Raw genomic sequence first — 25,551 nt, 5'->3', positions numbered from 1 at the left:
TTATCTAGACATCAAAACAAGGGAGCCATTAATCCTTTCCTTGTCCCACAACTAAGTAAACAGCCAACAAAAGTCAAGAATTGGAGCTAAATCTATCTCTTCTCCACCCCCTGCTTCGGCCTTGGCTCAGGTCCTCATGCATTGTCCTCACCATCTTTCTCCTGGACCTTCAAAATAACCTTTAAACTGGCCTTCCTGTCGGCACTCCTGCTCTAATCCCCATCCTGCGATTATCCTAAATTTTCAGTCTGATTACAGCTTTTATTGGCTCCCCGTCTTCTGCACAGTCAATTTCAAACTTTTTACTTTGGGTTATGGGACTCCTCATGACCCAATCAGTCCACCAGCCTTAGCATATCCTCTTTCTAGTACAGTAGTGCTGAGAAAGAATGCAATCATGCACATACTTTGGAGACCACAAATTCCTCAAGGGCAAAAGCAGTATTTTATATTTTCACTCCCAGTGCTAATTACAGCAGCACCCCCACACCCCCTGTTTATTAGAGACTTCACCTTCTGTGGTTTCAGTTACCTATGTTCTACCTGAAGCAGATGATCCTCCTTCTGACTTGTCAGAAAGTAGTAGTAGCCTGATGCTAGTCACAGTGCTGGTATCATTCATCTTACTTCATTTCATCACAGAGGCATTTTTTTCATCTCGCATCATCACAAGAAGAAGAATGAGCATGGTGTAGTAAGCTGTTTTGAGAGAGATCATATATACATAACTTTTATTACAGTGTATTGTTATAATTGCTCATTTTATTATTATTGTCAATCTCTTACTATGCCTTATTTATAAATTAAACTTTATCATACATACGTATGTATAGGAAAAAACAGGGTTTGGCACTATTCACAATTCCAGGCATCCACTGGGGATTTAGAACATATTCCCAGGGAATAAAAGGGGACTACTATATTAGTAATGAATACCATTTCACATCCTTAGCATCCCCCCTTTTTTGCACATGTTAATTTTTTTTCTGTTCTTTTCTCTTTTTTATGCCTGGAGAACTTTTAACACTCGAAGTTTAATCATGTCACCTGATAAAACATCCTGACACAGACCTCCAAAGAGTTAATTGCTTTCTATTCCTGCATCAAGTTTTATTTTGGCACATTTCACACTATATATTAATTACTTGATTCTACATCTGTATCCTCTTATAAAAGAGTGAGTTTCCAATAAGCAAGAAGTACATCTTAAAATCTTTGTATCGCTAGGCATCTAGAACTGCTCCTGAAACGTTTTTGTGTGGTAGGTACCATCCTAAGAATGCTATTATCTCATTTAATTAATAAGTTTACAATAAATATTGTTTAAGATTAAAAATATAACATAAAATATCTTACTTGAATTATATTAAACACTGAATGTTATTCTGTTATTTGGAAAATAAAGTTAATAAATTTTGATTAATAAATAATCAAAAGATAGATAATCTTAATAACAAGATATTTTGAGTGGGGAGGTAGTATGTGAGCAGGTATAGGTAAAAGTCAAATGGAAATAGTCTTCTTTGGGACTGGAGTCTTATCAAGTACAATTCACAATTTCTGATTTCACTGGGAGTGCTAATAAAATATGAAGAACCATAATCAGGTCTTCAAAAGTAATGCTGCTACTTTTAAAAGAAATTATTAAGAAAATTCCTAAGGTCATTAAAAAAGTATTCATATAAAGGTTTTTTTTTAATGTTTAATCAAGTAGAATTGATGAGATTATTGTATAAATCTGTTGCTAGAAACTCTCTTATTAAAATATGAAAATGTTATTTATAAATTACCTTTTTAATAACTTAATCTTTGTGTTTCACCATTCAAATATCAAATTGCTAATATGTCAGACAAAATGCCATAGGAAGATATTCTCACTTGAATGTCAGTATCAGTAGAACTTTAACCAAAATTTGTACTGTGATTGGGGTATTGGGAAAGTGTATACAAATTAAATCCTTGTGTTCTTTTCAAGATCCTTAAGTATCCTATTATTAGTTAGCAGTATAAACTATTTTTTAGAGGAATGTAACAAGTGGACATAAAGTGGAATCATAATGACTTTCTTATTGTTTTATTATTGTTTCTATTATCACAGACCACTTGAATTTTCAGAAGCTGATTACCCACGAGTTGAATATCAAAGAAGACAGCAGTTTTGGGATCCTATACGTCTAGCTCTTTTCACTTTGGCAATTGTAGCAATCATAGGAATTGCAATTGGTATTGTTACACATTTTGTTGTTCAGGGTAAGTATCCAGGTCACATTTCTATTGCCTAATGCTAAGTGCTCTATGACTTAATATCTTGAAATTCTCTCATATAAAAAATACTATTTGCATGATATTAAAATTTTAATTACTAATCTCTTATTGATGTTAAATTATTGTTTGCTCCAGTATTGAGTTCAGTGTTACATATTTCCAGCCAGTGAGACTTGCAACAAACATTACATGGACAGACAAATCTAAAAGCGATATAGTTTTGGGGCACCTGGGTGGCTCTGTCAGTTAAGGTGGTGACTTCAGTTTAGGTGGTGACTCTAGGATCAAGATCACTGTTCAGCTGGGATTCTGCTTCTCTCTCTCCTTCTGCCCCCACCCCCACTAGTGTTCCCTTTCTCTCCTCTCTTGCCCTCTCTCTCAAATAAATAACAATTTTTAAAAGTGATAAAGCTTTAAAATGAGAAAGAGGGGTGAAAATCTTAATCTTTAAAGACAAGTCACACCATGTACCCAGTTTCATATTTTTGTTCCAAAACCAATACAAAGCAGCTGCTTAAGCTATAGCCAATCAAATAATTTCCTTGATTTGCTTCTGCATCTTCTCTTTACCAATCTCCCCTCACTCCTGTTGGTGGAGGGGTCTTAATCACTTTTGGTTTGGTGTTGCCCAACTGGAATTACTATTTGTTCACATTAACTCTTGAAAATGTGAATGTGTTCCAGTTGATTTTCTTTTTTTTTGAAGATTTTATTTATTTGAGAGAGAGACAGGGTGAGCAGAGGGAGAAGAAGAAGTGAACTCCCCACTGAGCAGGGAGCCGGAACCCAGGACCCTGGGATCATGACCTGAGCTGAAGGCAGGTGCTTAACCAACTGAGCCACCCAGGTACACCATCCTAGTTGATCTTTTAACATCAACAAAGTTGATGGTTGAGGACATCCCTGGTAGGCTTACCCAGAAGGGGTTATTTACATGACCTGAGCAAGGATTGAACAGTGGGTGGCTAAGGATAGCAGTAGAAATAAAGAGTTCTCCAAGGTCACTGAAAAATTTTGGCCAGAGAAGAAGAAAGTTAGAATATGGGTCCACAAAGCCTAAAATGGGGTTTCAGGCAATATGATTAAGGCTGAAAAACAATCAAGATTTTAAAAAAAGAAAAGTAAAAAGACCCTAAAAAAGGTAGCTATTACATATTACAACTGTTGTCCTTGACAACGGAATTTTCAGTGGTATGTCAAGAGTAGACTGCTGAGAATTAAGAATAGGCAAAAAGTGAAAACAATGAATACTAATATTTATTAGCAGCATAGAGAAAACTGATAGCCTGTTCAATGTATCTTCACAACACAGCTTACCTAAGATAAATCTGTGTTATAGTTCTTTGAGGAAATTGATCATTTTTATATGACTTTCAGCAATTGCTTTCAATATTTATTTTTCATTTTGCATGTCCAATTGTATAAAAATTTTGATATGCATAAACACTGTAAAAAAATATTCTAAAGTGTACTTGGAGGCCTGAATTTTCTATTTTAGCTGGATACGATGATACAATTACAAAATGTTTGAAAATGTCCACAATAACTTTTGTACCGAGAAGAAATAAACTGCACTATAGTAAACCTATTTCCTGGGGTTGGGAAACTAGAAACTGATTATATTTAAGCATGGATCTTTTATTTATGTTTGCCTTTCAGATGATAAGTCATTCTATTACCTTGCCTCTTTTAAAATCACAAATATAAAATACAAAGAAAATTATGGAATGAAAAGCTCAAGAGAGTTTATAGAAAGGAGTCATCAGATTGAGAGAATGGTAAGGCTAATAGAAATTTTGAAAGTTCACATGTTTTTCTATTTCACTTTCAGTGTGGTTGCTGTAAGAACTTAGTTTCTCCATCCCTCAAACTCTTCTTATGAAAAATGTGGATACTATCTAAGCCATATGGTTGTGAGGATTAAATAACTTAATATATGTAAAATATTTAGAATAAAGTTATATACCATTAAACATATGTAGATTAGAGTAGGCCACTAATTAGCAACCAAGAAAAGTGTTGGTTGAAACAGATGTGCTTCCTATTTTTAATTCTTGATTTTCTGTCCTGGTTCATTTTCCTTCAACTTTTTTAACATAAGAATATATGATTTCCATAGTGTATATGAACCACATCTTCCTTATCCATTCGTCCGTTAAAGGGCATCTTGGTTCTTTCCACAGTTTGGCGACCGTGGCCATTGCTGCTATAAACATTGGGGTACAGATGGCCCTTCTTTTCACGACATCTGTATCTTTGGGGTAAATATCCAGTAGTGCAATGGCAGGGTCATAGGGAAGCTCTATTTTTAATTTCTTGAGGAATCTCCACACTGTTCTCCAAAGAGGCTGCACCAACTTGCATTCCCACCAACAGTGTAAGAGGGTTCCCCTTTCTCCACATCCTCTCCAACACATGTTGTTTCCTGTCTTGCTAATTTTTGGCCATTCTAACTGGTGTAAGGTGATATCTCAATGTGGTTTTAATTTGAATCTCCCTGATGGCTAGTGATGATGAACATTCTTTCATGCGTCTGATAGCCATTTGAGTGTCTTGATTGGAGAAATGTCTGTCCATATCTTCTGCCCATTTTTTGATATGATTGTCTGTTTTGTGTGTGTTGAGTTTGAGGAGTTCATTATAGATCCTGGATATCAAACTTTTGTCTGTACTGTCATTTGCAAATATCTTCTCCCATTCCGTGGGTTGCCTCTTTGTTTTCTTGACTGTTTCCTTGGCTGCGCAGAAGCTTTTGATTTTGATGAAGTCCCAAAAGTTCATCTTAGCTTTTGTTTCCTTTGCCTTTGGAGACATATCTTGAAAGAAGTTGCTGTGGCTGATATTGAAGAGATTACTGCCTATGTTCTCCTCTAGGATTCTGGTGGATTCCTGTCTCATGTTGAGGTCTTTTATCCATTTTGAGTTTATCTTTGTGTACGGTGTAAGAGAATGGTCGAGTTTCATTCTTCTACATATAGCTGCCCAGTTTTCCCAACACCATTTATTAAAGAGACTGTCTTTTTTCCACTATGGAGTATTATGCCTCCATCAGAAAGGACGAATACCCAACTTTTGTAGCAACATGGACAGGACTGGAAGAGATTATGCTGAGTGAAATAAGTCAAGCAGAGAGAGTCAATTATCATATGGTTTCACTTATTTATGGAGCATAACAAATATCATGGAGGACAAAGGGTGTTAGAGAGGAGAAGGGAGTTGGGGGAAATTGGAAGGGGAGGTGAATCATGAGAGACTAGGGACTCTGAAAAACAATCTGAGGGGTTTGAAGTGGTGGGGGTGTGGGAGGTTGTGGTACCAGGTGGTGGGTATTATAGAGGGCATGGATTGCATGGAGCACTGGGTGTGGTGAAAAAATAATAAATACTGTTTTTCTGAAAATAAATTGAAAAAAAAAAGAAAAGCAATGAATAGTATTTTCATTTCCATAGCTATTTAAATAGTGCTTTTCCTTTAACAAAACAGTGTTTTTAGTGTTGTTGCACAAGAGTGTTCCCAAAAGCAATTTTGAATAGAACTCGTTCATTTATTTTAAGTCCTCTGTTATTTTACTATATCCTCAGATATGTCCAAAGTCTTACTGTTTCTTTAATTCTTCTTTCTCAAAACTTTATGCTTTCAGCTTCAATTTGAACTGGTTGCTTTCTAGGTCCCCTTCAGAGAGGTAACCTGGGTCCAAACAGGATTGCTGTAGTGTGTGTGAGCCATTGCTTCCTGCATCTCATATTTTCCTTGATAATGGTGGGTTATGTCCTCGAGCACCTTCCTAAAGAAAAAGTGCATGGGAGAGAACATTTCTTAATTATTTTATGTTGAATAAATCTTTTATTCTACAGTCCACTCAAGTGAGAGTTTGAATGTAAACCTTTAAATTCAAAATCATTCCCCCTCACACCACCTGAAGCTTTGGTTCACTTTTATTACTCATTATATTTATTACTCATTATACAAGAAGTTGTGTTTCTTTTTCAGTAATCTCTTCTTTCTCTAGAAACTTTGTACTCTCTTTTTTGTTTTTTGAAATTTTGTAATGATGTGTCTTGGTATTTGGTATTTTTTCTTTCATTCATTTTTGTTGGGATATCACTATACTTTAGAAAGAGCGTAAAACATTTTAAGGTGAATATCTAAGAACCCACCACCAAATTTCAGAAATAGAACCTTACCAATATCTAGAAAACTGCTATATGTTCTTTTTCCTCTCTTCTTCATAGTTAAAAACTGTTTTGAATTTGGATTTAATCATTCTATTGTTTTATTACCAAGGTATGCATACTCAAATAGCATATTATATACTTTTGCCTCATTTGAAATTTATGTAAATATAATCATATTATTTCTTTCTGTGACTTCATTATTTCACTCAACATTATTTCTTTGAGGCTTTCCCATTCTGATGCATGCAACTATAGCTACATCATTTATTTTCACTTCTGTGTAGAATGTCCTAGAAAGAATATACTACTATTTATTAATTCATTCTAAGGTGGACAAATATTTCAGCTATTTTCACTTTTATAATTATGATAATGCAGCTAATTAACATCCTTGCAGATTAGTGCATGTGCTCCTATCCATGTGCAAGAGCCTTCCCAGGTCATAAACCAAGCAGATGATTTGCTGGGTCATAGGATTTGCTCATTTTAGCAGATTCTGATCAGTGGTTTTCCAGGGGGTTTGTAGACATTTGCACCAACACCAGCAGGGAATGAATTCATGTTGCCCTACCTCCTCATCAAAATTTTCTACAAAATTGACTTTTGCCAAACGGGTTACTATGTATACATGTATGTATGTATTTATGTATGTACAGTAGTAACTCATTGTGAATTTAATTTACATTTTCTTTATTATTAATAATGTTCATCAGTGGTTATCAACCATTTGTCCTTTATAGATAGGTACTCTTTATTTTTTGCCTATTTTTTTTCTTTATCTTTTTACTGAACATACACTGTAATATGTCCATTTCCTTTTATAATTTTGTCTTTTAATTTATTCTCAGAAACATTTTTTGGGAAAAAGAGAAACATTTTTTGGGAAATGAATGCTTCCTGTTGAGAAATGAATCTTTTTCCATTTTGTGGCTTGGCTTTTCATTTTCTTTAAAATACATTTTAATGAACAGTGTTCTGAATTTTAGTATAGTTATATATATCATTCTTTTCTTTTATTATTAGTGTTCTTTGTGTTTGTGTAAGAAATCCTTTCTGACCCTGACCCTGATATCACTGTCTTAAAAAAATCATTTTTCCTTTTTGCATTTAAGTCTTCTTTATTCTACATAGAATTGATTTTGCATATGTGTTTGATTTAAGAATTTAATTTCATTTTCCCCCTTATATGAATAAGCATTTCTCTTAGCACCACTGGTTGAACAATCAGTCTTTTCTTGCCTGATCTGCCATGCCATTTCTGCTACTAGTCAAGTTTCCATGTGTGTATCAGGATATTGCTCTGCTCTCTAATCTGTTCTGTTGATCAGCCTTTTTTCCACTGTGTCAGTGCTACAATGTTTTATCCTCTATAGTTTGACAATAAGTGTTGATACCTGTTGTATTAGTTTCCTAGTGTTGTACCAAATTACCATAAACTAGTGGCTAAAAACAATAGAAATGTATTCTCTCACAGATATGGAAACCAGAAATATGAAAGCAAAGTATCAACAGTGCTGGCTCCCTTGGAAGGCACTAGGGAAGACTCTTTCATTGCCTCTTTCAGCTTCTGGTAACTTCAGGTGCTCCCTGGCACACAGCTGCATAGCCGCAATCTTTGTCTTCATCCTGACCTTTGTGTTTCTCCAGTCCAATAAGGACATTGGAGTATGAGATTAGTAAATCTAGAGGTCTAGACAAATAATTGACATCTTCATTTATTTATACATATTTACTGTATTTCACTAAAACTTTGAAATATTTTCCTTAAAGGCCTTGTTCATCTTTGGTTAAATGTAATATTAGAGGCTCTTTTTTATCATTATTAATCAGTATCTTTTAAAGAACATTTTCTTACTGGTTTTTATTGGTGTATAGAAATATTTCTGGCTTTTGTAATCTCTTTTCATGCCCCTTCTCTTTTGTATTTGGTATTTTTAAGTGCTGAGTTTCTCCTAAAGTTTTTAGGGCAGATAGACTTTCTTCTTGGCTGTGTTTCTGTGACTCATAGTCTGGTCCAGGGGTTCACAGTTTTGTTTCCCAAAAGATATTTGGCAATTCCTGGAAACATTTTTTGGTTGTCACACTGGAAGGAGTGCTCCTGGCCTCTAGTGTCTAGAGGACAGGAATGATGCAAAAACACCCTACAAGTCACAGGACAGCTCCCTACAACAAAGACTTATCTGGCCAAAATGTCAATATTGCTGAGGGTGAAAAATCTTCCAGCCTGTGACTTCCTGCATCGTATTTTATCAGTTATTTTTACTTCACTTGTTGAGTTCAGGAAAATAATTAAATCCGTCATCTACTAAAGAAATCGTATTGGTTTTTGTCAGTGTTACAGATTTACCTCCATTTTCATACCTTTAATATAATTTTAATGGGTTTTCACAAAAAGAGAACAAAATTTGCCATCTTGAACAAAAATCTTTGCATATAATCAAAGTTTACCATTTCAAAATTAACAACTAGTTTTTAGAATCAAAACTAAATGTCCTTCCATAAGAGTACCTCCAAATACTTGAATATTTTATTTTCCTTTTTCTTCACTATATCTCATTCTACTTCAAATTTCTCAAAGGGCAATGAATACAATTAAAATTTTATGCAATGTGGATTTGTACATAATAAGCAAGTAGGGGTTTTCTGGTTAGTTCCAATATCTTTTATGATGACAACAATTTATTGACCTTTTATTTTTTTATCATCAGAGACTGTTAAGGTAATACATTCTCAGAAATGTGAAAGATTCTCTTATGTTATTTAACTGTAAATTTTTTCTTTCTCTTTCACTTTCCTTTTATGAAGCCAAATTCCTTACTTCTCCTGTCCCCACCCATCCTCAGGGCCACCTTTACTGTTCCACAGGCAGCTCCAAAAGGAAGTTAACGCTGTGGGGCAAGGAATAGAAAGCAGGGTAAAGAAGGGGGATAGGAGTTAGGGCAGGTCCTGTGTGGGGTTATAGGGCTTCTATATTCCTCTAGGATCTGACCCTAGGAGACTTTGATAGATTCTGGTGAATGCCTCCAGTGGAAATGGTACTTCCTGGCTGGTTTGAGGTTGATGTATGTGACCTTCATCTCCTTGGCCTCAGGGTTCTACACATCTTTAAACCACTTTGGTGCTCATTACCTGGTTGTTGATGTATTGGATCAGCTTCTTGAGGACCTCCTTGGGAGCAGGGGCTGTAAATCTTCTGATCTTCTGTCCTATCCACCATCATGTACTTCTGCAGGATGAAGGACTTTAGCTCATCTTTTCGAGGGCCTCTGAAGCATCTGGGCAGGTCCTGGTTGGGGCCATTCCAAGCTGGAGGCCCCTCCTCCTTCCCCTTTACCAGCATTTGCACAACTTCTTCCAAGTCTCCCTGAGCTTTGGCCAGCACCCACTGGGTCTTCTCCACTGAATAAGGTGGGAGCACCTCCAAGAGTACATGCACCCTGACAGTAGCTCCTCCTCAGCACTGGCTGCCTCACCCTGGGTGTCCATGTAGGAGAAGCCCTAGCCTCTTCTTTGAGCTTTTCAGACCACTGAAGGGCCTATGTGGAAAAAGGCACCAGACCGTGGACTTCAGAGCTCTGAGTTGGCAGGTTCTCTTTTTCCCTGGCACCACTGAACTGCCATGAGAGTTTCTGCATCATGTGCTCTATTGCACCCCTTGGAATGTAGGCAAAGCCAAGCACATAGGCCATCATAATCGCAGTGAAGTCCTCCATCTCAAAGGAAGATGAATTTTATTTCTTCCCTTATGATTTGGATGGCTTTTATTTGTTTTTCTATCCTGATTGCTTTGGCTGAGATTTTTTAAACTGAGTTAAGTAGAAGTGGTGAGAATGCACATACTTGTCTTGTTTCTGATTAAAGGAAAACTTTTCATTCAGCTTTTTCCAATTGAGTATGTTAGCTGTGGACTTGCCATATATGGCCTTTACTATGTTAAGGCACATGCCTAATTTATTAAGAGTTTTTAATCAGTAAAGGATGTTGAATTTTATCAAATGCTTCTGTCCCCATTAAGATGATCATATGATTTTTATTCTTCATTCTGTTAATGTAGTGTATTACATTTATTAATGTACTTATGTTGAACCATCCCTGCATTCCAGGGATAAATCTCACTTGATTATGGTGTGTGATCCTTTTATGTGCTATTAAATTTGGTTTGCTAGTATTTTTTAGGACTTTTGCATCAATTTCTATCAGGAATATTGGCCTGTACTTTTCTTGTAGTCTCCTTATCTGGCTCTGGTAGCAGGGTAATGCTGACCTCATAAAATGAGTTTAGAAGTATTTCTTCCCTCTTCAATTTTTTGGAAGAGTTTGAGATAATTAGTATCAGTTCAAGAAATGTTTCGCAGAGTTCACCAGTAAAGCCATCTGATTTTGGACTTTCCTTTGTTGCACGATTATTGATTTTTGATTCAAATTTCCTTTCTGTTTTTAGTCTCTTCAGTTTTCCTCTATCTTCATAACTTAGTTTTGATAAATTGCATGTTTCTATGAATGTACCCATTTTTTCTATTTTATCTGATTTATTGACATAGAAGTCTCCTAACATCCTTTTTTCATCTCTGTGTATCAGTTGTAATGTTTCCTCTTTCATTCTTGATTTTATTTGCATCTTCTCTTTTTTTTCCCTTAGTCTAACTAAAGATTTGTCAATTTTGTTTACCTTCTCCAAAAGCCAACTCCTAGTTTCATTGATCTTTTCTATTATTTTTCTAGTCCCTATTTCTGCTCTGCTCTGTTATTTCCTTCCTTCTGGTAGCTTTGGGCTTAGTTTTTAGGGTTCTTTTTTCTAGTTTCCTAAAGTATAAAGTTAGGTTTTTTATTTGAGATTTTCTTTTTTATTAAAAGATTATTTATTTGAGAGCAAAAGACAGAGATAGCTAGTGAAAGAGAGCATGAGCCAGCAGACAGGGGCAGGGAGAGGGTCAAGCAAGTTTACTACTCACTGAGCAGGGAGCCTGATGTGCGGCTGGGATCATGACCTGAGCCAACGGCAGACGCCTAACCAACTGAGCCACCCAGGTGCCTGATCTTTCTTTTTTCTTAATATAGGTGTTTATCACTCTAAACTTCCCTGTTGGAACTGTTTTTTCTGCATTGCTCAAGGTTTTGGTATGTTGTGTACCCACATTCACTTGTCTCAAGATTTTTTGTCTTTTTTTTTTTAAAGAATTTTTTGTTTTTGATTTCTTCTTTGACTTATTGGTTATTCAGGAATGTGCTGTATTATTTCCACATTTGTGTATTTTCTTACTTTTCTGTTGTTTTTGATTTCCAGTTTTATACCATTGTGGTCAGAAAAGATAACTGATATAACTTCAATCTTAAGTTTATTGAGACTTATTTTGTGGCCTAACATATGATCTATCTTAAAGAATGTTCCATGCACACTTGAGAGAAAAAATGTGTATTCTGCTGCTCTTGGGTAGAATGTTCTATTCATGTCCACTAGGGCCATTTGGTTTATAGCATTTTTCAAATTCACTGTTTCTGCATTAATTTTCTGACTAGATGATCTGTTTATTGTTTCAAGTGGAGTACTGAAATTCTGTACTATTATCTTATTGCTGTCTACTTCTCCCTACATTTCTGTTAATATTTGTTTTATATATTTAGGTGCTCCAATGTTAGGCTCAGCAACAGTTTATTACAGATAGTTATTTTCTCTGGTGTCATTCCCTTCCTCAAGACCCATCTGAAGTCTCAGAGCCAGATGTGTGGTACGGTTTGCCACAGAATGGTTTTGTTTGAATAATGGATTTATTTATTAATATGTGCTCCATTGTTTTTAGCAGAGTTTAAAAATGCCTAATATAGTAATTAAAACAAGATAACAATTGTTTTTTTTTAAACTAGGAGTTATTACTTTCATTATGTTAAAATCAATGAGTGAAATATGACTATTTAATTCAAAGCAATAAGGCAAGGAATTACTGAGAACTTATTCTAAAACTATCACTGAGCTAGATATCATTCTAACAGACTGATCCTTAATTTCCCCTTGGAGACATTAGGTAATTAGTGCACTCCTGGTAGGATTCCCCACATGGGGGACAGTGCTCTGAAAACTTTTTTTAAAATTTAACAATAAATATAAATAGAAGTTCTAATATTTTTTACATCCTCAATGAATCATTAGCATCACTTTGAAAAATCAATGCTCAGAATAATCCAGAAGGTTAATACTAAATTACGTCTTAGAGGTAATTGCACCCAGAGGTGAGAGGGCTGGGCTGTTTCTGTTATACAACAAAGACTGTCCAGGGAAGGTGAAGCACAAGCTCCCAGACATCAATAAGTAAGGTGCTCGAGTCAGACAAGGGCAGACAAGGACAGTACTTCTGGAGAAGTGTTGGTATGAACTGTTACCAATTAACACTTCTAGAAGTTGGAGCATTTGTGTGTTTGCCCAGTAAATGCAGTTTTACCAAACAAATATTTGCTACAATTCCTCTTTCACCACAATTCATCATCTGTATGTGAATTCAGCTTCTTAATAAATATCTTAAGAGGAAAAAAAATTATTTGTTTGTAAGTGATTAGAGACAATATAATTCCTATTGGCCTAGGCCTCCAGATCATCCAAGACATGATCCTGATTTTGCTTCTTTTTCTTCTATTGCTCTGTAAATTCCCATAATAAATGGCACAGTTTGGGTTGAAAGTAGCAGAAACCCAATGAATAAGTCAAAGAAGAAGGAAAGAAGGAAGGGAGGAAGGGAAGGAGGAGAGATGATGGGAAAATCTAGAGGTTCATTTGACTTCGGGTATGGTGGGATTCAGAGGCCCAAACTATGTCTTCAGGCTTTCTCCACGTGGCAGATGATATAGCTTACAACTCTATATTCATATGTTTCCAGGTATTAATTGAAAAGATAAAGACAATTTTCCATAGTAGTCCTTGGAGGAAAATTTGAAGAACCAATCTAGTTGGCCAAAGTTGGAATATCTCCTCAATCCTATATTAATCAGTGTGACCAAGGGAATAAATCTGTGTCACCTTTGTGGTAGATGGGAAAAGGGGCAAGTTCAGCTCCATTTGGACCATATGGAATGAGTTCCCTATAGGAAAGAATGGTTCTCTTAGCAGGAAAAAAAAAAGGGGGGGGGGGGAGGAGTACTGATGAATATACAATAACTGTAATTCTAAAATTTTAATCTCTAACCCAGATATCGCTAAACCCTAGACTTGTGCATTCAGTGGTCTACTTGACATTTCCCACTTGGATCTCTCATAGGCATCTTGATGTTATATCTAAATCCAATTCTTTTTTTTTCATTTATTTATTTTTTAAAATAAACATACAATGTATTTTTATCCCCAGGGGTACAGGTCTGTGAATCGCCAGCTAAATCCAATTCTTAAGTTGTTCTCTTTCTCACTCTCTGATTCCTATTTTTTCCACTCAGCCAATGACATCACAGTCCATCTAGTTGCTACAATAGTATTTTCCCTTCTCCTCATGTCTAATCCATTCACAAATGATGTTTCTACTTCTAATTCACTGTCTCCATCCTGGACCTAGCTAATGTGTTGCCTCATACAGGCAGCTTACCACAATCTTTGCCTCCATTCAGGCTCTCTCTATTATCCTGTCTACATAGCAACCAGATGATCTTTTAAAAACATATTATATATTATTTTGCATAAAATTTCATAAGTGGCTTCCAAATGTACTTAGCACAAAATCCAAACCTTTTATGAAGTCCTCTAAAGAATTTAACGCTCTGGTTCTGACTATTCCTCCAATTTCTGCACTCTCCTCCTTGCTCACTGTTCTCTAACCATATTGGCCTTCTTTTCGGATGCTCTGCACATTCTGCTCCTTCCCCCTGGAAGATCATCCCATTATCTTGTTCTTTTGCTTATTGCTTCTGATATTTCAGATATCACTTAAATGTCCCTCCTTGGAGAACACTTAGTCATGATATACCCCCAGTCATTATCCTATGTTACTTTACTCTATTAGTAGTTACATCTTATAATTAATGTATTTTTGTTGACTACTGTCTATCCTTCTATTCTATGAATCTAGAGACCACAACTTTTTCCTTAATAATTTTTATCCGGTGTTGTCACAGTGCCTTAAACATAGAATATTCTTAGTCAATTGCACTGAGTGAATAAATAAATGAGAAAAAAAGGAAGGAGATAGAATATAATGAAAGAGTTATGAAGAGATGCATAAGTGGGCATATTTTTCTTCACAGTGTTGTTTATGATTAACCATAACTGGAGAATCAATTGGTTAATGAAAATGTTATTGTACACCTATTTTGTGCGAGACTGTGAGGGACGCCAAGTTCTAAATAGTACAGTTTCTTCCTTATTGGAGTTTATTTTTTTTTAAGATTTTATTTATTTATCAAACAGACAGAGATCACAAGTAGGCAGAGAGGCAGGCAGGGAGAGAGGAGGAAACAGGCTCGCCACTGAGCAGAGAGCCCGACATGGGGCTCAATCCTAGGACCCCAGGATCATGACCTGAGCCAAAGGCAGAGGTTTTAACCCACTGAGCCAGCCAGGCGCCCCTGGAGTTTATTTTTTAATTTAAATTCAGTTAGTCAACATATAGAACATCATTAGTTTCAGATGTAGAGTTCAGTAATTCATCGGTTGCATATAACACCCAGTGTTCATCACATCATGTGCCCTCTTTAATGCCCGACCCAGCTACCCCATAACCCCACCTACCTCCCTTCCAGAAACCCTCAGTTTCTTTCCTATAGTTAAGTATCTCTTATGGCTTGTCTCCCTCTCTGATGTCTTCCTATTCCATTTCTGCCTCCCTTTCCCTATGATCCACTGTGTTTCTCTGGTATTCCTCATATGAATGAAACCATATGGTAATTGTCTTTCTCTTATTGACTTATTAGAGTTATAATATAGTTTGTATATAAAAGTTGGTGCATGGCCTGAATGTTTATAGCAGCAATATCCACAATAGCCAAACTATGGAAAAAACCTAGATGTCCATCAACAGATGAATGGATCAAGAAGATGTGGTATATATACACAATGGAATACTATGCAGCCATCAAAAGAAATGAAATCTTGCCATTTGCGACAACATGGATGGAACTAGAGTATATTATGCTTAGTGAAATAAGTCAATCAGAGAAAGACAACTATCATATGATCTCCCTGATATGAGGAAGTGGTAATGCAACATGGGGCCTTAAGTGGGTAGAAGAAGAATAAATGAAACAAGATGGGATTGGGAGGGAGACAAACCATAAGAGACTCTTAATCTCACAAAACAAACTGAGGTTTGCTGGGGGGAGGGGAGTCGGGAGAGGGGGGTGGGGTTATGGACATTGGGGAGGGTATGTGCTATGGTGAGTGCTGTGAAGTGTGTAAACCTGGCGATTCACAGACCTGTACCACTGGGAATAAAAATTCATTATATGTTTATAAAAAAATAAATAATAAAAATAAATTTAAAAGTTGGTGCATGGAAAAGAGTATAAAGTAGATAGATTGGATAACAAGACAATATGGCAATATGAGAGCTTTCATAGTACAGAATATAATTGTCAGATATATATGACATGAACTAAAAGTATTTTAGGAGTTCAGAGGAAGGGAAAATCCCTTTGAACTAGCAGGAAGTTTTCTTGAAGAGAAAGGGACAGGGATTTGTTTTATTGCTGTATTTACCCTCTGTTGTTACATATTCCCCTGACAGTAGCAGAAAATCTGCAGAACTTGCCTGACTTATTTTCATGGGTGGACCTAGAAAGGGATTCCCTAGCCGGCATCCAGTAACTACTGATCTTTTGTGAGGACTTAATTTGCATGTAGTTCCCAGCCAGAGGGAAGGTGCAAGCCCAAGCTTGTGGAGGATAGTAACTGGATGTACTATTAGAGTCACACGTATTGTCAAATATGTCATTTTGTTTTTTGATGCTGGAGTTCAAACCAAGGACTCCACGTAGGATCTGATTTTATGGTGAACTTTTTCCCCATCTTAGCTTAGACTCTCTTATTTTAAACAGAATAATCTCTCAAAAAAAAAAATCTATTCTTAAAGTTTGGACTGTTAAAAGGGAAGGATTCAATTAGTTTTTGTAATTTGGACTAAATGTCATGTTACTGAGTTCTCAGTAGAAAAGTATAAACAGTACATTAATTTTCTCCAGAAATTGCTGACAATGATGACTAGGTGTCCAAAAAAGGAACAGTCTTTCAGAAGCTGGGGAAAAATTATCTCTCAAGAGATGCTATTTTATGAGGTTTTTATTCTGGGAATAAAAGATGTATCTGATGTCTTCTTTTGGGGTTTCCTTCCCCAGGACTCTCTACCCATCACCAACCTGAGCATCTGTCATCTAAGTATAAGTGTTTTCAGTGTCACTTACTATACTTAAGAATGAGCACAAGATCTCGTGCCAGATTCCCCAAGTTCATATGCTAGAACCAGCACTTATAATGCCACCATAGACACGTTTACTTAAGTGTCCTGACACAATTTCTTTATCTTAAAATGAGGTTGATGAGAATTTTAGAAATATTTTACTCCTACGGTGGTATGGGGTTTGAACAAAGGAACTGGCTCAATGTATACCCTGTCCTATGGACTTAGTACATGTAAGCTATTCTTAGTGGTCACACCAATACTGTACTCTACCAGAATCTACCCATTTTTAAAACAGAGGTCAACTCCTCAGGGAACGATCATCTTGCTAATAATCACATTTTAGTTTGAATAGATTCTTAGCACTTCCTTATAGTCTGATATGATCAGAATCTTGATCTTTTCCCCAAACGCCATCATGTGCATAGTTCAGAATTTCAGAGGACATTTATATGAAGTGCTGATGACCTTAATGTCAGGTTTTTCTCCCTGTTCCCTGGAATATAGAAATAAAATAAGCTCAGAGAAGCTTAGTTAAATCATAAGTGACAGAACCCAAAAGTGATCCAAACCCCTGAAACGGCCATACGAAAGAGGGTCACCCCTGGAGTCTCCTGGTTCCTTCCCTGCTTTTGATTCCCATGGATTTCTGTTTATACTTGTCAACATGGTTTGCAGATGAAACAAAACAATGTGTTATTATCTCCTTCCCTTTACCGTATTGTTGATTCTTAATTCATTTATTCATTCATGGATTTATTCAAACATGCATCAAGTATTTACTGTGGGTCAGGCAGTGTTCAAAACTCTAAAGGTAAAAAGATGGGCCAGACACATTCCCTACCATCATACAACTCACAGTCTAGAGTGGGAAAGGCACAACTTTGAACCAGTATGACAATCACCGTAACAGCCTCACGTGCAAGACGCTGGGGTGGCCCAAGTAAAGGAGTGCTGAACTTCGAGGAGGGCAAGTCACAGATAACTTATTTGTCCCTAGAGTGTCCGGGTGCTAACAGAATTGTCATTTAAGGACTTGCCAGAGGAAAGAAGTTCATTGTATGGAGAGGAAATGAATGTGCAAAGCCATAAAGATGTGAACCAGTCCAGTGGGATTGGGAAAGAGCTAGTCATTCAGTAGATAAGAAAATGGGCTTTGAAGGTAGAGGTGGGGCAAGGGTTAATGAAGGCATAAGACTGTGGAGCTGACACGGAGGGAGATACTGGGCTTGAAGCAGGATTATAACATACTCAGATGTGCACTTTAGGAGTATCACCCTGGTTGGTAGCACTGTAGAGAGAAGACAGCGGAATCACAGAAACGTGCCAGTGAGGGGACAGTACAGAGGCCCAGGCATGAGTTTCGAAAGAGCTGAATTCAAACCACAGCAGTGGAATTGGAGGAAGGGAGGAAGATTCAATATTTAGTTGATAAAATCTACTGAGCATTATTACTAGTTTAAAGGAGTCAGAGAGAGGGAGAAATCTTGTGAGGAGGGAGGCAATATTCTATCCGTTTCCCAGAGAACATCATATGGGGGGGCTAGATTTACTGGGAGGTGGGCCTTGTGTAAACTTATGCGGACCTGTAATTTCTGATTTCTGACTCAGTCCAGTGCTTTTTACTGTGAGGCACAACCTCAACAGTGGGCATTAGGTTTGGGGAATTAGGTTCCAGGAAATCGGCTCACTGAGCCTCCAAACCTTCAACAGCTCCGGCTGGAAAAGCTGAGTAATAAAATGCTAATGGTATGGAGTGTGGTGAAACTCATTCCCAAAGTTGGTCCCAGTTGTGAAAGTCTGCCTGCGACACAAAGGTGACTAAGCAGTGCGGGGCGTCAGAGTCAAAGGACACGCATTGTTACTCATTGTGTCAAATGCTTTAGTAATGGGGTAATCATTTAAGAAAGCAATGAGTTGATACAAATAGTGGGCTAGTTTCCATATTTGGGAATAAGACAAATTTAGGGTGAGCTTTCTTAAACGTGAGGATGCTGGGGCACCTGCATGGCTCAGTCTCTGGAGTGTCCGATTCTTGATTTCAGCTCAGGTTGTGATCTCGAGGTGGTGAGATCCATCTCCACATCAGGCTCCTCACTGCACGTGGAGACTGCTTGGGATTATCTCTCTCTCCCTCTTCCTCTGCCCCTCCCCTCCCCGCAAGTGCTCACTCTCTCTCTTCCTCTCAAAAAGTTAAATTAAATTAAATTATTAATTAAAAGTGAGGATGTTGCCTTTAAAAGTAGCATAGATACTTAAATTAATTTGACACTAATCAAAATGAACATTATCAATAGTTTACTATACGCCAGGCAAGGTGTGAAATGCGTGATAAACATTATTTCATTTAATCTTCAAAACAACTCTATGAGGTAGATACTATTTTTATCCTCTGTTTTTACAGAGGCTTAACAGAATTACACAATTTTGTTAAAGTTATTTGTTTATGCAAGGATTAGAACCTCTTTTAGTCTCATCACTATGATAAACCAGTTCCCATCTGGGAATAAACTGAAACTGTCTTTGCCTCAACTCATTTTAGGAAAGACAAGGAGTAGCATTTTTTTTTTTTTTTGACGAATACTTCTCTTGTTTGATTTGTCTAACCAGATGTCTAGGATATTTCGACGTTCTGGAGGGAGTCGGTTTATCAAATCTCATGTCATCAAACTGAGGTATGTAAATTTTGTTTGCAACTTCAAACCTGTACCTGTGAGAAGTACTCCATCAGCAGGATTAGCCAGCTCCTCCAAGCAAATCTCTGCAGGAAGACAGAGATAAACCCTGAGCAGGACTACCCAGCTCCTCCAAGCAAATCTCTGCAGGAAGACAGAGATTTCATAAACCCTGAGCAGTGCAGCTTCTACTGCATAGACATTTCCCAGTTGCAGTAGGAAGATGTAAAGTGCTCTATGTGAAGAGTCAGTGTCGGTTATCAGACAGTGCAAGGGGACAAATGGCCCTGGTAACTTACCTACTCCTTCAGCTCAGGGCTAAGAGGAATTTAGAACAGCTCTTTTCAATTATCCTCATTCTAAGCCTAGCCAACAACAACAGATGATGACTTTCTCTGCAATAAGGTTTTTCTTTAATGTCACTGGATTTTTATTATTATTTTTAATACCTTTTCATTTTTATGTTCTGATAAAAGCCAATATGCATAAATTGAACATATATTTGTTGTAAGAGAATCAAATAAATTATTAGAATCCATCTCAAATATACTTTTTATATGATGTCCAAAATGCTTGGCATTTGCTGGCATAATATATCTTATTTTCTACCTATTTTGATAAAAAATTTTTAAACTTTTTCTGTGGCTATCAATCAATATACAAATATAAGTATTTTTAATACTTATTTGTCTGCTTCACTTCTTGATGGTAGAGTAAATACACATGTGGTTAGGGAGCCCTGCCTTTTCTTCTCTCTCCCTCTCTACTTTTGTTCCTTCCTTACTTTGCTTTCTCCCTCCCTTCCTCCTTCCTTCCTTCTTTGATTCTTTATCTGTTTTAAGATTAAAATCACCCTCAAAGGGCAACTGGAGGCTTTCTAGACCTCTACATTATAGTATAATATGTGTTCCCTTTATCAAAAGATTTCCTTTAATAAGTGCTTTCTCTAATTATCCACTTAACAACACTTATTAACTGACCATCAAATCCCCCCAAATAAATGGCTTAACACAATAAAGGTTTCCTTCATTTCCAAGGCAAAATCCAAAGAGTCAAAAGTGGCACTAGGGACATGGTTGCTGGGAGAGATGTGGAATGGAAATTGCCTACTGGAACTTGAGCGTCTGGTAGGCAAATACAGCAAGAGTGAAAGCATGGAGGGTGTCATAAAGAGGTGTCAGGGGCCAGGCAAGAGGTGGGGTACATCTTTTCTGCCCACATTCCATTGCCCAGAATTCACCAGAGTTTTGATAAACTGCAAAGGAGGCCAGCAAATGAAATCTACCTCCGTGTTGAGGAGGCAAAGGTAACTGGGTTTCATGAACACAGAACATTGCCTCTCCCGTATCACTGCTGAAAAATGATGTTGGTGATGATGGCTCAGAATGTCTTGAAAAGCAAATTGTTTAACTATATATAAAGCATGATTTCATGAACATCTCCTTCTCTCCCACTCCCCTGCAGACGATGAGCTAAGTAAAGAGCAAGAACAATTTTTTCAGCTACAAAACTGAGCCCGTATTTCTAGAGATAATTTAGAAATCTGAGATACACATATTGCATCCATTGTTTTTTTAAATTCAGTATGAATCTTAATAGGTAAAAGTAGTTAATGACTAGAGAGGTGGCTTTATCTCCTTTTTTGCTCTTCAGTCCAGATGAACGCGGTGTGAAAATTCTTATGGTGCTCATGTTTCGATACCCATCTACTGATAGTGCTGAGCAAATCAAGAAAAAAATTGAAAGGATTTTATATCAAAGTCTGAAGACAAAACAATTGCCTTTGACTATAAACAAACCATCCTTTACACTCACATGTAAGTCCTTTTACTATCTTTGTGGTTCCTTTGTAATCCTGTCTGTTTTTCATAAGAATTTAGGTCAGTGTCTTACATTTTAAGACTTCACCACTGATATACATATATCAGTGTAGAATAAAAATAAATAAAAAATCACTATAAGGCAAACTTTAATTTTAGAAATTTATTTTCATATTTGATTAGGGCTTTTGCTAAGATTTCTAAGTTTTATCCAATATACCGTGTTGAATCTTTTCAAAAGCATAAGTAGGTAAGTATTATTTTCTGCCTTTTTAAAAAGATTTTATTTATTTGACAGACAAAGATCACAAGTAGGCAGAGAGGCAGGCAGAGAGAGAGGGAGAGGAGGAAGCAAGCTCCCGCTGAGCAGAGAGCCTGATGTGGGGCTCGATCCCAGGACTCCGAGATCATGACCTGAGCTGAAGGCAGAGGCTTTAAGCCACTGAGTCACCCAGGTGCCCCTATTTTCTGTCATTTTAAAGAAGCTGAGACTCAAGGATTAGCAAGCCCCAGGGTCAAAACTAAAGCACAGGTGTTCTGACTCCCCGAGGTCTTTATAGGTCACTTCCAGGGGTTATCTTCTATAGTATCAGGGAAACAAACATCTTTATGAAGGTTTACTCCTGGAGGACAAACCATTGACATGATCTATGAAGAGGTTCTCTAGATTATTTCCAATTTAAAATGATGTTTCATTCATTTCCTCATTTATTCCTTACAAAAAAAAATCAGAAAAGTTTTGGTTTTCCCCAAAAGTAGAAGAAAATGAGGTCAAAATATTAAGAAATTGAAACTACCTCACAGCTAGTTGGAATCCAAGCAGAAAGGCATAATAATGTGTTTCAAATGATAAGTCTCAAGGTCAGTACACAGTACCTACTGTGCCTTTCTGGTTCCTTACCCCTCCCCGCAAACACTAGCATAAGTCTCATAGACAGGTGTTCCAGTTGTGTTCACTGTTCTGATTAAGTACTTCAAGGGCAGCTATTTCTGATCTATTACCAAGAAATAAGGCTTGCCCTTTGGACTGGAAAGTCTTTTCCCCTTAAGCATCCATGAGTTTAAGAAAAAGATTATCTAAAGGTAATTTCTCTGTTGGAAATCAGGAAAATCATTAAAATCCATTTTGAGATAGAAACATCACACATATTAATGACAACTTTCATGAAATAATTAGAAATAATGAAGAGTATGGTACCTACCTTAAATGTTAATTATATTCCAGAGTAAAACAAAACCAAAACAAACAAACAATGAAACTAAAATGAACAAGAGGAGAACTTTGAAGGGAAAAAAGATGTCAGAGAAGGGAGGCATGAAGTGGTATGGGTGGGTTCCTGGTGCCTGAGCTTCAACCTTCTACAACATCCATCTTGAGGAAGAATCCTCAGTAAGAGAAGGCCACCAGCTTGCACTGAGTGAATTCCTATCCTTTGTAGACCAGGGCTGGAGGGACCTATGATGCCTTTATTTCCCTGGAGCTGCCCTTTCAACACTGGCCATCAGGCGTACGCCTGACACACATTGGCTGGTACATCTAATATACTGAGCACAAGCAGTGATGGGAATTGGAGGTTGCATCCTCGAGTCACACTGGAGCTACCAAAGAAGGCAATCAGGGACATTTATCTTTAGCATTCTTTCCTAATTTCCTAATTTCTTTTTTAGATCTCATAGCAAAAATCAGAAAACATAAATGCTCTCTTTACATTTTACGATAAAATTATACGTTTTGGACCAAATCGAATAAGAATTATGTATATATTAGTTGGCTATGAAAAAATCATACTCTTGAAATATGGATGCTTTGGATCATAAACATTTCTTACAGTGACCATTTGAACAAAATCACACAAAAACAGGAACATATTCTTCTACCAACTAATTCAATGTTTTCTTCATTCCAGCTATTGACAGTAAAAAGATGAGGAATCTTCTCAGCAGCCGTAAGTTCCAAAACCCATATTAACTGTCCGTTTCATAACAAAGATAATGAATAAAAGCCACAGAAAAGTTCGAAGCAGAATTTATAAAGCCTTTTTTTTTCTCACCTAATGTATTTGTTTAACCAAACACTTGGTGTTTTTATTCCTGCTTATTTTTAATATTTAAAACATTTAAATTTTAAAATTTATACCAAATACAACATCAAGGGTTTTTTTTTAAGTTTTTTACATTTATTTTAGAGCGACACAGAGAGAGACAGAGAGTACAGTGGAGAGAGGCAGAGAGAGAGGGTGAGAGAGAGAATCTCCAGCAGACTCCCCACTGAGCATGGATCCCGATGCAGGGCTTGATCCTAGGACCCTGAGATCATGACCTGAGCCAAAATCAAGAGTCAGTAGCTCAGTCAACTGAGCCACCCAGATACAATGTCAAGTTTTATGACTTGCAGGAGGTAGTAAAAAAAAAAAAAAATACATATTATTGATACTATAAGTTTTTTAACTTTCTTTCTAATGTTGTATTTTAATAGTGGTAACTAGTTACGTTGTCTTCTGCTACGATTTCTCAGTTTTCTTGTATTCTTGCTGAAATATCTGACATGTGTATTTTCTGCCTTCCTGCTTCCATTTCCTTTAACTCAACTTCTTAAAGATTATTGGGTCATAAACTTTAACTATAAATTCTATACACATTATTCCATTTTCTACTAGTGTTTTGTTGTAGAGAAGAAATCTAAAACTATTGCATTTTTTATTCTCACATAGGTTACCTTTTTTGTCCTGGGATGAATGTAGGAAATCTTTTTCCCTTTAACTTTTTGCCAAGAGAGTGAGATGTAATCATATTTTGCACTGAATTTTGACTAGATATTATGAATGTTTTCAATCTGTATATATATTTTTTTCTTGTTCTGGAAAAATGTTCTTCCATTATAAATTTGATGAATGATTTCCATTCCCATTGTTCTATTTTTGTTGCTGTTCCTCAGGAACACAGGTGATTTATTTGAATTCCATTTTTTGCCCTCCATGTTAATCATTATTTCTAGTTCCAGTTCAGGTGATTTTCCTCTGCATTCAGAAAGATCTTACCCATTATGTACTCCCCAAAACCACTTATCTCAGTTGTCTAGTGTAATGTTTTGTCTTCTTCCATGTGAATTTTATATCTCCTATGATGTGTCTATGATTTCTTGAGTTTTATTTAATTACAGATAGCCCTTATGTTATATGTACTCTCATTACTGTATATTTTTCCCCTTATGTTTGGCTGCTTTTATTACGTTAAGATCATGTTTTTCTTGCACAACTTGCCTGATACCAAACACATGCCCTAAAATTTTTTTGTAGAAAATAACTTTCAGAGATGTGTCTGTCTTCTGATTTTATATATCATCTGATTTGGGGGGCCCTAACCATGCTATACAGTTGGATGCAGGCTTGAGTTTTGATCTTAGATGCAGAGTTTATGAAAACTACATCAACCTCCCAGTTTGCACCACCAAATATAGCACTGATGCCAGTGCTCTTCCATTCACTGTTTAAATTGCTTTCATGGGGCATCTCATTCCATTCCTGGTGCCATAACCAAATATCATGGGCTGGGTGGTTTATAAATAGCAGAAATTAATTGCTAACAGTTCTGGAGGCTGAAAGTGTCAGATCAGGATGCCAGCATGGCTAGGTGAGGCACCTCTTCCAGCTCACAGATTTCAAGTATCATCATGCCATGAGCAGAAGGGGCTAGGGATCTCTCTGGAAACTCTTCTTTTTTTTTTTTTTTTTTTTTTAGATTTTATTTATTTACTTGACACGGAGAGATTGAGATCACAAGTAGGCAGAGAGGCAGAGAGAAAGGGGGAAGCAGCCTCCCGCTGAGCAGAGAGCCCGATGTGGGGCTCGATCCCAGGACCATGAGACCATGACCTGAGCCAAAGGCAGAGGCTTAACCCACTGAGCCACCCAGGCACCCCTCTCTCTGGAAACTCTTTAATAAGGCAGTTGGACTCTTTAATAAGGCATAATCCCATTCGTGGGATTCAGGGCTCCACCCTGGTGAGTTAAGCATCTCCCAAAGTCCTCACCTGCTAATACAATGACCTCGAAGAGTCAGGATTTTAACATAAATGTGAAGGGTTCACATTCAGACCAGTTCATGGGGTAACTGCATTTTCATAGAACTTCTCATCTTTTCTGTATGTCCTGATAGGATGGTGGGCCGGGAAATGTGGTTTCTGCCTACATAGAGAAAAAGAAAAGAGTTTATGAGTCACAGTGGGATGGTTTAAACTATAGTTTCTGCTTGG

At 36.9% G+C, this 25,551-nt stretch overlaps 1 protein-coding gene and 1 pseudogene across 1 annotated transcript in view; one reads left to right on the top strand and one right to left on the bottom strand.

Annotated features, from left to right (window-relative positions):
* Window positions 1–25,551, top strand: part of TMPRSS11F (transmembrane serine protease 11F) — a 90,364-nt gene that overhangs the window by 52,970 nt on the left and 11,843 nt on the right. The window contains exons 3-7 of the mRNA XM_032334468.1: window positions 2,099–2,250; window positions 3,925–4,043; window positions 19,415–19,479; window positions 21,133–21,296; window positions 23,207–23,245. Coding sequence (XP_032190359.1) covers window positions 2,099–2,250; window positions 3,925–4,043; window positions 19,415–19,479; window positions 21,133–21,296; window positions 23,207–23,245 — 539 coding nt within the window. The remainder of the gene's footprint in view (window positions 1–2,098; window positions 2,251–3,924; window positions 4,044–19,414; window positions 19,480–21,132; window positions 21,297–23,206; window positions 23,246–25,551) is intronic.
* Window positions 9,431–10,159, bottom strand: LOC116584101 (annotated as a pseudogene).

This window comes from Mustela erminea, chromosome 2 (genome assembly GCF_009829155.1).
Source record: "Mustela erminea isolate mMusErm1 chromosome 2, mMusErm1.Pri, whole genome shotgun sequence".
In the NCBI taxonomy this organism is placed as follows: Eukaryota; Metazoa; Chordata; class Mammalia; order Carnivora; family Mustelidae; genus Mustela; species Mustela erminea.
Note: the sequence above shows the minus strand (reverse complement) of the source record. Positions and strands in the feature narration are given on the sequence as shown.